We start from the raw sequence: 12545 nt of genomic DNA, 5'->3' as shown, positions 1-12545 counted from the left end.
TACGCATTTCAAACACTAAAGCCAATCCTTTCACAGAAGCAATGGATAACATCTGCTAAGGAGCAACGGCTACCAACACCTCCTACAAGTGTTTTAATTCGCGTTATTAGTATGCCTAAAACCACGTTAGATGTGCTTTCACGAGATTCGTTTATCCTTGGGAAGCCTTGAAAGAGTCGACCAAAATGCACACGGCTAACTATATTACTGGTTCAAAAATAGTCGTGTTGTATGAGAGTGCATCATACATTTATTACAGGTGAAATCGCCGGCATGTCGTCAAACTAGATGCTTCTTCTCAGTCCACTGACCGATGTGTGCCCGTTGAAACGTTGTACCCCAGACTAGATTCTTCAACCGAAGAAACTAGAATAGAAAAGCACCAAATGAGCATGTTGAGGTGGTAGAGGGCATTGCTGCATCCTCTTGCATTGTACTGTCACGAAATAAGTAATTCAAACTATACAAAGCTAAGCTAAAAATAAACATTGGTGGCGTATTTCTTCGTTTTCGAAGACAAAAGAAATTGTTCATTTTCTTAGAGCGGAATCCGTCAAACAGGCGATGAAATACATGTTCATCATTTTAATTACATAATGTTGAAAATGGCATCGCAGCCTACAAGTGGCACTGGTAAATAAGAAGTAATTCTACCGAAAATTTTCGAAAAGCATTGAGTGCTTGCGTAAGAGCACAAATGTGTACTAAAGTGATTTTATACACCAGTCTACGCTGGTTTACTTCTGATTTACCTTTATCTCCTGCTTTATTCAACGCAGTAGAATATAGCTATTATTTGAAGTTTCTGCCGTGGTTTCAGGACTAAGCATAATAAATTATTTACTAACTGAGAACCAACTGACCGACGATGCTGTAGATAAGTCGTTTTTAGTAGGCTAGTACTGATGCGAAGGTAACTTTCAAGTTAGAAAATGAACCCCATAGTAATCAGCTCTTAACAAAATATTACACAAGGTAGTCAGAGCTGTCTCTCGAAGTACCCTTACTTCATAGGTCCCGGTAGAATATATAGGGTTTTTTTTTAGCGACAGCAACATTTTTTAAAGGTTTCCTATGGCATATATCACTATTCTAACCCTTGATCTACATTACTGATTCAGGTGGCCATTACTTCTACAGGAAATCAATATGATCAATTGTATAATTACCGTATTACGCTAATTACATTTTTAATTAATTACTTTACGCCACACATTTCAATCTACGAATTATAGTCGCTGATTTCGCATGGCATATCCCCTTGGAAAGAATTCTCTGGACAGCAACGGTTTGGGGACGTTAATTTTCAGAGTGTCCGACTAAATGCATTGGTGTTCCCATTTATTTTTCTTCCACAAACCGCTGTTTTATGCACTGAAGCACAAAAGTCAGCGCTTTTCCTCGCTTCGTTCTGTTCTTTCTACCGTGTTTTCGCAGTTTGCGCATGGCTATGTATTATCATCTAGCCCCGTACAACACTTTAATAGGTTTTTTACATCTTTAATATAAATATAGGAGTCCGATAAGATCGAAAAACATTGACGTGAGTGCAGGAGTTGCGCACACCGGTAGTGCTTTTCTTTTTTTTTTCGTATTTCATCTTTATGAGTGGTTAATTTAACAGCATTTCCAGCCCGATTTGCTTGGTTTTTGACGCTGCAACATATTATCACTTTCAGCTTACTGCGACGAGGGAGGTTGGCCACCAGCCAGAGGCGCGTCACCGTCCATTCCCGGCAAACCGCCGGTAGGCATTCGTCCCATGGATCCCATGGATCCCATAGTATGGTCCCCCACTGTATAATGCAGAAGATAAGTACTTAGATAAACGACACCTCACTTATACAGTTCGTGAAAACGCGAATGTTTCTTGAACGACCAGTATGTAATTTCCATTGTAGCTTCGTACTACTGTCGGGTGGATGACAATTTCTTTCGTAATTATTCTAACAATTGGCGGGATTCCGCAGAACTGATTCACCATTGTACATGTACCCATGCTTCTTTTTGTAAAATAATTCAGCCTCCCTGTGACAGTCGGCTAGCGACGTGGTTAACTCAAATGGTAGAGCGATTGCCCCAGAAAGGGCTTGGTCCCGGGTTCAATCCCCGGACCAGGGCGAAATTTTCTTCAGCTGCGAATCTTTTTTTTTTCCGAGAGAACTGTATGGGTTCCCTTTGTAGCTTTGTACTAAATTCGGTCGGGTGACAGTTTCCTTTTTCTAAGCACTTGACCTACTATATAACAACTGTCTAATTTTACACAGAATACTGTTAAAACGGTCTTTCCTAGGCCCCTTCCGCTTTCGCTCAGATATGCTGCGTGGCAAGGTGGTCATTTGCAACAAGAAAAATTTATCCTTGATAATTAAGGTAAGAAACCAAAATTTGTTAAGTAAACAAATATTTACTCACTTTACGGCACCCGTTGCAATTACGCAGCTGGAGACGGGAGCAGTCATGTCAGCTTAACCAAATTCCTAGGACTAACACCAATGTCGAGACAACCGTCCCAAAAATAAACTACAAAAGGCTTGGTCGTTCCAGTAAAATTCTCCCCAACTGTTAGAGGCATGCTTTTGTGAAATTCACTGGAACGCCAATGCATAGCAGCACATTTAAAGGCCGCGTCTCGAAATGGGCGCTTCTTTCACAATTTATGCTACGCAGAAATAGCTCCACTACTCCTCGGTTTCAATGTCAGAATACCAACCTATGCCCCAAAGTGAGTAATTAAATGTTTAATTAGCATGTTTGAATTTAAATATCTATTTAATTTTTTCCGGCTGCTAATATCCGCTTGTGGTACCTCACTGGAACCTAGAAATAGCAGTGGTATTTTTTTATGTTAAGGTTTTCCGCATGAAAATTAACACCTGATATATGCTTGGCGCCACATTTCACGCGGCCTCCCCAATTCTTTTTCTCTCAGTGTTTCTTAAACTGCAGGTTAGCAAAATAGGTTTCTATACAAACCTTCTGACATCGTAATATTCCAAGCCTTCTAACTTAAGCTCCACGTTGAGTAATTTCTCCACCGTCTTGTATTTCGCCACGCATTTATCACACTGTTAAAGTCGGTTACAATACATGTGACACATATGCTTGTGAACTCACTCATCCCACGGACATCGCACGACTAGAATCGTCTCAACGGATAAATCCCGTCTATGCAAAGTTTTGTTGGTTTTCGTCTGGTATTAACTAATATTCCATAGCCAGTAATTTCTTTATCGCTATATTTCTCAATTCTACCAAATCTCTACAATGTTTTTGAGCCTTGAGAGTACTAATAAATGAAATAAAATAAAAATAAGCAGTAACGATATGAACAGAAAGTACACATAGCGTCAAAAACTCGCATCGGAAATATCTGTGCGAACAGGGATAAATATATTGACGCGGATTCCGGGGGCCACTTTTTTATTATTCATATTTTACACCTAAATATTTTAGCACGCGGAAATCAGTAACGCAAAAGGGGTAAGGCAAGCACAAGCACGAACTTCCAACTAAGCTTTATACATTGAGAACATGTTATATAAACCTAAACACGCAATCGCACAGAGGGAATGAAAACAGAAGGCGATAACACTAGGGCGCATGTAATCTGTGCTTCTCTGATTTGGATTATACGTATGGCTTCCTTATGCGTAAAAGACGTGTTCCCCAATGATAAAACCTTAGTTGGAGGTTAGAGCTTGCATTTATCTCATCTCTTTTTTTCCTGGAGCTTCTGAACACCGAAAAAAACGTTTCTCAAAGGATTAGCAACTACCTTGACCTCTCGTACGGTTATACTACATTTCACGCTTACATGTAATAAACCGTTGACTCTTTTGCGAGCGACACAGGACTTTTTGCGCGACTGCGGCTCAGCATAGCGTCTGCGTTTTGTTGAAAAAATTATTCAACTTACTCATGCCATGGGGCGCAGGTGCTGAGCCCCCAGTGAAGCCTACGTTCCTCCTGAAAAGTAAAGATAAGCAGCTTGCTGAAACCTCAATAGGAAATGAAGGGTAGTGCGGTCCAATGCTTAACCGACATTCGCATTCTACGTTGGTTGAGTGGCCGGATGAAACAGAATTTCGCTATTTCATGAAGTCTGTGTGTGCTTCACTTGAATTGGGGCTGAGCAACTAGCTTGTTTCAATACTAAATGTTGTGATATGGTTATCATATTCTCCCCTATGTTAGCAGTTCAGCCGTTGACATACTTTCGAGGTTTTGTACTGCTAAGCTTTTTTTGTCAGCCACGCACGAACCCAAAAGGAAATCTGATCTGAATGAAAAAAGCAATATGCTTACCCAAATGACATTGCCGAATCACCCCCGTGGAAACCTCCGGACCCTAAATATAAATATTGCACATATCAAACCACAAACTAGAAGCTAAAATGCTTTGTAATTCGCATAACTGAGAAAAAAAAAGAATGCTGTTTCACTCAAATTTTCTTTTTTGCACATACGCTTACTTCATACTGGCCACGCTCGGGAATTGTCATGTGTCTGTTCAAGCTATGGTCGGAGCGTGTCTGTTGCCCTGTATATCTAAGCTAAAAAGAGGAAGGGGGGTAAGTGGAGTGACAGATACCTTATATACCACTGTCACCTCAGTCGCACCATTGGGGAGGGCGAGTGGGCAATCTTACTCACGAGAAAGGTCATATAATGCTTAAACCAAAGAAGAAAATAACACAAAAGAAAGCAGGTGATTACCAAGTTTCACATTGTTCTCTTGTTACAATGCGTACAGCAAAGTCCCAAGAAGTTGTTCTAAAGAAATCAACATTTACGCATGCAAAGTTGAGGGTGTTTCTCATTTTACCCAATATACTGGTCTAACGACGAGGTATTCATTTTGATCCACTATATTACGAATTTCTGCTTGGGTTATGTGAGAAGCGATGGCCAGGATTATATTTCATTACGCGTACAGCGAAATATAACATCGCGTCAAATGACGGAGTTATATTAGCTGCTACTCTTGATTGTTCAGTGTTGGGTATTAATGCACTCAGCGTTGAGAATGTGAAGCTGAAAGGAGTACTGGCGCGGTATTTATGACGTTTCATGTACTCACGTTAATTGAAGATACGGGACCTTCAAACCACACACAAGAAAAGAAACCTGGAAGGCCTCAGTCCGCCCCAGGTAAATTAAATATAGCGTTTCTGCAAGCAGTTTTGTCTTCATTTCCAAGCGATTTACTGTCTTGACGTCATGATGCAGAGGTCGTCAGGCGGGATCAGCACGACTATGAGCTATTGACACTCACTTTTGCTGCTAATAGGCAATCTACTACGCTGCTACGTGGAGCTTCACAATGAGTATTAGCATAGGAGGCCGACTGAGTGAGCAATAGTGAGTGCCAAATTTAGTAATGTACCGCTCCGGTAAGACGACCTTCTTCGGGATGCTTAGGGGCCATGACCATGACGTCACAACACAGTCACCTCCTTGAAAAACGGAACCAAAACTTGCAGTACAAGAGCTATTATAATTAATTATTTTTAACGTTTCGAGGCTCTCCAGTAATTATCGAGTTGAGAGGCCTAGCAACTTTCTTTAAGGCAAGAAACTGAGAGGGCATATAAATAGCACGCCAGTACTCTTTTGAAGCACAGATAATTTATTACAAAAAGAAAAACCGAAGCAGCCTTCAACGGATATAAAACGCCGTTGCCATCTTAGCTTTTCTGGGTTTTGATCGATTACGCTGCCATGGCCGCGTATTGTGTGGCCGGTAGTATCCAAATCTGGCTGTCTCAAAAGCTACTTCAAACATTGAAGTCCAGGGATGTTTGTTTTACACCATTTTAAATCGCCAGTGAATAATATCAAATATTTCAATTGGGACTCTGTAACGAACGTGTTCTTCACGCGGAGGTACGCAGATGAATAACACTGTGGGGGATAACACTGTTGCGACGGGCAGTTATTGTGCGATTAGTGGGATTACTCAATTTCTTCACGATCATTATGCGAAAGAAAAAAACATCCTGATTGGCTTCGGGATCACCCAAGCCATCTAGTCGATGAATCAGCGCGAGTTTCTATTTCATCAACAAATGATGTACTCTTTTCAAGGCACACTAAATTGTAAACACATGTTAACTAAATAGCAAAACACATTCACGCTAATCTTGCGCAAGGAGGTTGCAAGTGAACACTTTGTGTATTGTACATAAACACATAATTACAAAAAGAGCAGTGTGCTGAGCAGGGTCGTCTGGCTTTGTCTGACCAATAGTGAATCTACGCGTTGAAGGCGATGAGGTTTGCGATAATAATCAAACGTATCTCTACCGTTGAGGGGCATTTGCGCAGGTACTCCACCTCCGATGAATATTTGCGCGATAAACAAGGAACGAGAAAGAAACACGACGCCAGCGCAGACTAGCAACTGTGGTTTTTCGTCAAAAACACAAATTTCGTTTTCTTGCCTTGTTCATGGCGTTATTTTGCGTCACTATGAAATGCCAACTCGGCTGGCGCTCAGCACTTCTGAATACTCCAGTTCGCCGCCCAGACCGAATCTTTTTCATTTGCTCTATTCCTGTGATTGCAGCTCACTTTATTTCTCGAATTTATTTGCCGAACGACCCAGATCTTACCTGAGAGAGGCATAACTTCCGGCTGCATCATGCCGTGTGCTTGTGGGTACATGGCAGCCCGTGCCGTCCTTGCGTGGGTGAGCCTGTAATGTCACCGGGGTATTGAGATAGGGACATTGGCCAGGTAAGGATGCAAAAAAAAAAATGATTTCATTTGCTTTTCTGCTCGTAGGAATATGGAAGTGACAAAAGCAATAAATGAAAGCACTATTATTCAGCGAAGCTTTCTCTGTGAAATATCTCGGACTTGCCTGACCTTGACTGTAGGGTGCTGCAGTCATCTTTCCAAATAGCTCAAATTAAAAAAAAAAGATTATATTACGTGTGCGATGACGGGATCGAACTTCGGTCCCCCAGCAGAGCATTCCATACATACATACATACATACATACATACATACATACATACATACATACATACATACATACATACATACATACATACATACATACATACATACATACATACATACATACATACATACATACATACATACATACATACATACATACATACATACATACATACATACATACATACATACATATCTCTACTATGCACTCACAAACACCACCGGAGTTAGATATATAATGTCCAAATTAAAAATGGCAAAAGTGAATGTCAACAAGTCAGTAAACACACCCAGAGATCGAAACAAAGTGACTGCACTAAAAAAAGTACACCTATGACACTCATTAGGCATACATCCTACCTCTGAGACGTTTTGAACACTGCGTGGAGGCTGATAAGGAATCAAAGCAAGCGAAAATTGCACAGTAATATATTCCCCGCAAGAACCATTAAACCCCGATCGCACGCATAACTATAACTTGACAATTTGACAGTCAGCTCCTTGAAGTGATCGTCACGTGTCTCACACCACGTACCACTGGGGCGGAAGAGCACGCACGCGCCTGCAAGTTTCCTTTACGCCAAAGACTCCACACTGAAACGCGCAAACTGTTAGCGTATGTAGCCTTTTGGGCGTGTTGTTACATGACATGGTGATGTTCATAGCGCACGAGAAGACAAGGACATAGCACCTATGTGTACCACGCCTTTCGGTGTCCTTGTATTGTCGTGCGCCATAAACTTCATGTTAGCGTTTTAACACCCGTTGCACGAAATCTTCGCTTCAAATAAATTTCGAGTTGTTAGGATATGCATGATTTCATCATGACAGTAATGAGTTTCTCGACGACGGTTACGATGAAAGAAAGGAATTTTTCATCATACATAAGTGAGAGATGGCAACTTTGGAATTTCGGCGCTGTCAGTGCTGACGGCGCGAGAACATGACTTGTCTCCGTAAAGGCGTCGCTAATTGTTCAGGTGAATTGCAAATGATGGAGTGTGTTTTCGAACGTAGTGGAATAATTCTTGCCAGTGATTACGTCAAACTTACACGATGGTTATTACAGCTTGGACAGGATAATCCTAACAGGGGCTTAAGCACAAAATAACGAGCTGATAATTGCTGAATACGAAACATTCGCATGTTCATTGAACGGTGGTTGACCCTCTCAACGAGGGCACAATTGCTGTCTGTCCTATGGTGCCACTGACAAAGTACGCTAAAGAAACTGCAGTGTCTTACGCGACCAACGAGACAGATGTCATTAAACAGAACATCAGTAGATCTCACTTAACAAAGAATGCAGGTAAGTAATGCCGGAGGAAAGGAGGACCTCATAAAGAAAACGTCGCAACACCCCTGACATGATTATTTTTATCAAGATGAGAACAGAGAAAAAATATGCGACATATAGGAAACAAAAGTTGAATGTCGGATATCATAGTCATGGGAACTCTTCGACACGAAGCCCGGGAATCAAACTTTGAAGTGTTTTCCTTGCCATGAAATATTTTTCATGCGTGCTACACAGCGAGTCCATTCTCATTTAAACTGTCTTGTACTACTGGTTTTTATTATTATTTTCTTGTACAGAAAATATCCTGCTTCATTTTCCGCGGTATGCGAGTTTATACACATCTCAGCACGTTTAAAAAAAAAAAACGCTGGCACTTTCTATATACTAAAGCTTAACGTAGGGTGCGTGATAAGACGGGGTCCCGTGGCATACATTAACTTTTCCCACAATAAGTTCGAATTCATATTTACCAGCTTCCTTCGCTATGGACAGCACCTGGGAGAAGGAAACAGCATCAGGGATATAAGTTTACAGCTATTGCACTCATCTGTGACTTAAAGAGCATTTTCTTGCTGCTTTTTTTTATTATCTGCGACCATGCCTCTTTAGTGATACCATATTTCTTGAAAAACTCGTAATAACATCTTGCTGAAACGACACAGCGCGTACTATATCTTGCCTTCTTTCAATAAACTCTAGTTATTGAAATTTTCATTTATGTAACTTATTTAATGGTATACAATTGTTTCATTGTTCGCATGAAAAATGAGTTTAGTGATGTCTTGTCTAATCGATTTCTCTTTTTCGGAGCTTGCTGAGCCCAAGTTTATTGTGTTAAGATAGCAGCGCGAGAATATAGTGTTAAGATATGAGTGTAAGAGTATAGATTGCTAAGACAGGATTTCCAATAAGGCAATTTCATGGAATATTGACCATTAAAAAAAGCCTATTCCTAAACTCAGACCTTCTTCAAGTGTCCTCGATATAGCTACTTATTCAAGAAATGTGACATGATAATTAAACACAAGGGAAATTCTGCAAGTGCCCCAACTTCTTAATTAGGAGACTGAGTGTTTTGGCGGGGACAACATGGATATTCGAAGCGGAATATAAGCAATAATGGTGACCTGTCATGAACAGCAGCAAATAGCATTCAGTGTTAAGCGGAGTCCAACACAGATTTGGCTACAACGGCGAGTTGAACATTGACAGCGTACACAAAATACTCCTGCTAGAACTTTCCTTTCTTTTCAGGATGTTCACGGCCCGGTGTAAATAAAGTCGTGTCGAGTATTTCTTTCCCGAGTAAAATATTTGTAATTTGGGACTCCCTGAACACACTTACTGCAGACGATGAGCACTATGAATCCGGAGAGAACAGTCGACCTCATCTTGCACGGTGGAGAGTCCCTTAAGCTCCCTGCGTAAGCTCAGTTAGAAACCACTCAGCTCGTAACCCGGCGACGTCACAGTACTTATACCGAGACATGAAGCGTACGCAGCTGCTTTCAAGCTACCCTACAACGTTAAAAAGCAGGAGCGCAAAGTTCTTAGCTCGCTTTTTCGGCTCCTTATCCGGCTGAGCCAGCCCGCAAGCACCGCCCAGCGCAATTTCGGAGCACGCGACGGAAAGGACACGTAGCGGGAAAACCAATTGCGAGTCCCAGAAAATAAACAGCACTGGTTTCTCGCTAAGTGTCTGCCGAGGAGGTGCGCGGGTTGGGGATGTAACCGGAGTGTCGCTTCGCTTTGGGAGAACCCGGCGTGTCAGCGCCCCTGTAAACGCGAGGTTGAGGCCCGCGGTCGAGGGCGTAAACCCGCAGACAGCGCCTTTCTCCGCGTCGTTTCCCTGGCTTGCTTTCAGAGCGCGTTAGAAGGGCTTCAATTACCCCTAATTGAATTCACGGAAAAATTGCATGAATATTCTGCAATCAGTCCATTCTACACACAGCAAGACCAGAAGGGCTCTCTTTGTGACACTAACCGATGTCGCCACAGCATGTTATTTATGCTGCATGTCCATACGATGCTGCTGACAACAGCGAAGAGCACTCTACGCGTGGTCTTGCTTCGGTGACATGTGGTGAGAGAGACGATAGTGCGAACTAAAGGTATTAGCATGGCCATATTTTAAGCATGATGATGGGAAATAAGGGATATGCGAATAAAAAAGGACACGCTAATTATGGGCACGGGTGCGGACAAGGGCAGTGGCTCAAAGAGAATATAGGACTGAATTCTTTTTCTATGGCGAAGACATGGCGATTATAAAAAGCAGGAACAATTTCCAAGCGAGCAAAAGGGCCAAGCAGCCCGGTGTCCGACCCAGTCCGTTACATCGACGTAAAAAAATCACTAGATGCACATTCTGCTGTGCCGATAGTCGATTATGTCTATCATGCTGTTCGCTCCAACAAGGGCAGCAGTGCCGGTGTGTACAGCATTTGTGCCGACGTCCTTGGACAGCAACACATCCTCGAAGCCTTATAGTTTAACTGGAAAGTCAAAAACCTTTCATTACACCTCGTTTCAAAATGTTTATTTTAATGTTGTATTTATTAACACGATATGTTATACAAAGGCAAAAACGAATATTAAGTGGCATAAACCGACATCGTTTCTCGCGGCACTAAAAATAATTTTCAATGGCTGATGTTGACCAAGTAACAAGGAAGCTTTATTTTCTCTATGGGGAGCAGCGAACTGCTTGCAACTCCACAATAAGGCGGCATTATTTAACGTTACTTATCAATTTTGTGTGGAGAAAAGGCAATGGACTTTTCATATGTCTCTGTGCGTTTTCACAATCTGTAAAGTCCCATGCGCTGAAGCGCACGCAGCGGTGCCACTAGAGTCAGCGGCAACCAGGGTAGTTGCTCGCCGCACACCATTCCTCCCCCCCCCTCCCGCCCTCCCTGGCCGTCTACGTAGTTTCAAGCAACGACGCACAATATTATCATAATGGCTTGCGTCAGCATGGAGCTTGTTCTGTAACGACAAATTATTTTGATTTCTTTGAGAAATGTCAAGAGTAACGCGCGCATACCGCGCCACTTAGAATTCAACACATCACATCGAAAGCGCATATTTCCGTGCCAGTTTGTATACCAGGCACATGCCGCACTGCCAAACTTGTTTACTTCAAGAAAGAGCGCTTCAGTAAAAATGAACAGATCAAATAGTTTTCATTAGATCAATGTCCAGATAGGACATTGTAAAAAAGTGCCTGACGATTACGATACTGCCTAATACAATGTCTGAGCAGAGCTCGATACGCGTTTTGATTTCGCAATATATTGAGGCGAATAATATGAGACCGCGTTCACCGCACCGACTGGCAGTTGGCCAGTGCCGTCAGCGCCTTCGCGGAGGGTGGGGCAGTACGGGAACGCTGGCATGATGAGCGGTATCAGAGCCAACTGTAGTATAGAATAGGACGACGAACGCGCGAGCAGTGGTGCCCATCAAGACAATAAGAAGTAGTGATCACGAGATTACGCTGCCATGTCCCTCATTAAACCTATATTTACACAGGACTGGTATGACGCTATCTCCTCTGTGTCCATACTGCCAAGAAACAGAATCACTAGATAACTATATTATGGTATGTCGGCGATACAAATTGCTAAGCGAAGGACATCTAGAACTTCCGCTTGCTAAATCAGGGTTAATGTTATCATCAGAAATCATACTATCTTACGGTGCGTCAGTTGTAGGGGTCAGCCACAGGACGTGTTTGATGCCGTTTGCAGTAACATACAACCAACAAAACGAATAATTTTTTATTGTTCTTCTGTAATTTGTTTGTTTTTTGCATGTTTCCTATTCTCCTTTTTTTTTCCTTCGAATATGTAACACTTCAAAAGAATAGGTAATCGCTTCAGCACGCAATTCTTGGCCAATTCCCCAGTGTGGGTATGAGCCATGAGGCCGCCATATTAATTATAATAATAATAATAATAATAATAATAATCAGTGGCAAGAGCGCGACGGACAGTATGGGAACGCTGGCATGATGAGCGGCTTCGGAACCAGCTGTGGTAGAAGACGACGACGAACGCGCGAGCAGTGGCACAAGAGTGTTCGCGCGGTTACGCTGAAGGATCGACGCCGACGCTCAAACCAGGAGCGCGCGCCTAGGAAGTGCTCTCTAAAATAAACGTGAACATGAAACGCAAGAAAAGAAAACTTTGACCGAGAGCTACAGTGAGGAAGAAAGAAGATCATTATTAAAAATAATTGGAGCACGCTTAAGCTTCGGCTTTAAGAGTGGAAC

The 12545-nt window shown here is 42.2% G+C and overlaps 1 protein-coding gene across 1 annotated transcript; it reads right to left on the bottom strand.

The window, feature by feature from the left end:
- Positions 1 to 227: 227 nt before the first annotated feature.
- On the bottom strand, positions 228 to 9779 carry LOC126525646 (uncharacterized). Its single transcript, XM_050173572.3, has 7 exons — positions 9615 to 9779; positions 8740 to 8764; positions 6618 to 6700; positions 4309 to 4351; positions 3920 to 3969; positions 1685 to 1796; positions 228 to 366 (listed from the first exon to the last, which is right to left on the bottom strand). The coding sequence occupies exons 1-7, from the start codon at positions 9658 to 9660 to the stop codon at positions 354 to 356; spliced, it is 372 nt and encodes a 123-aa protein (XP_050029529.1). The 5' UTR covers positions 9661 to 9779; the 3' UTR covers positions 228 to 353.
- Positions 9780 to 12545: the final 2766 nt, after the last annotated feature.

Source organism: Dermacentor andersoni, chromosome 8, assembly GCF_023375885.2.
Source record: "Dermacentor andersoni chromosome 8, qqDerAnde1_hic_scaffold, whole genome shotgun sequence".
Lineage (NCBI taxonomy): Eukaryota > Metazoa > Arthropoda > Arachnida > Ixodida > Ixodidae > Dermacentor > Dermacentor andersoni.
Note: the sequence above shows the minus strand (reverse complement) of the source record. Positions and strands in the feature narration are given on the sequence as shown.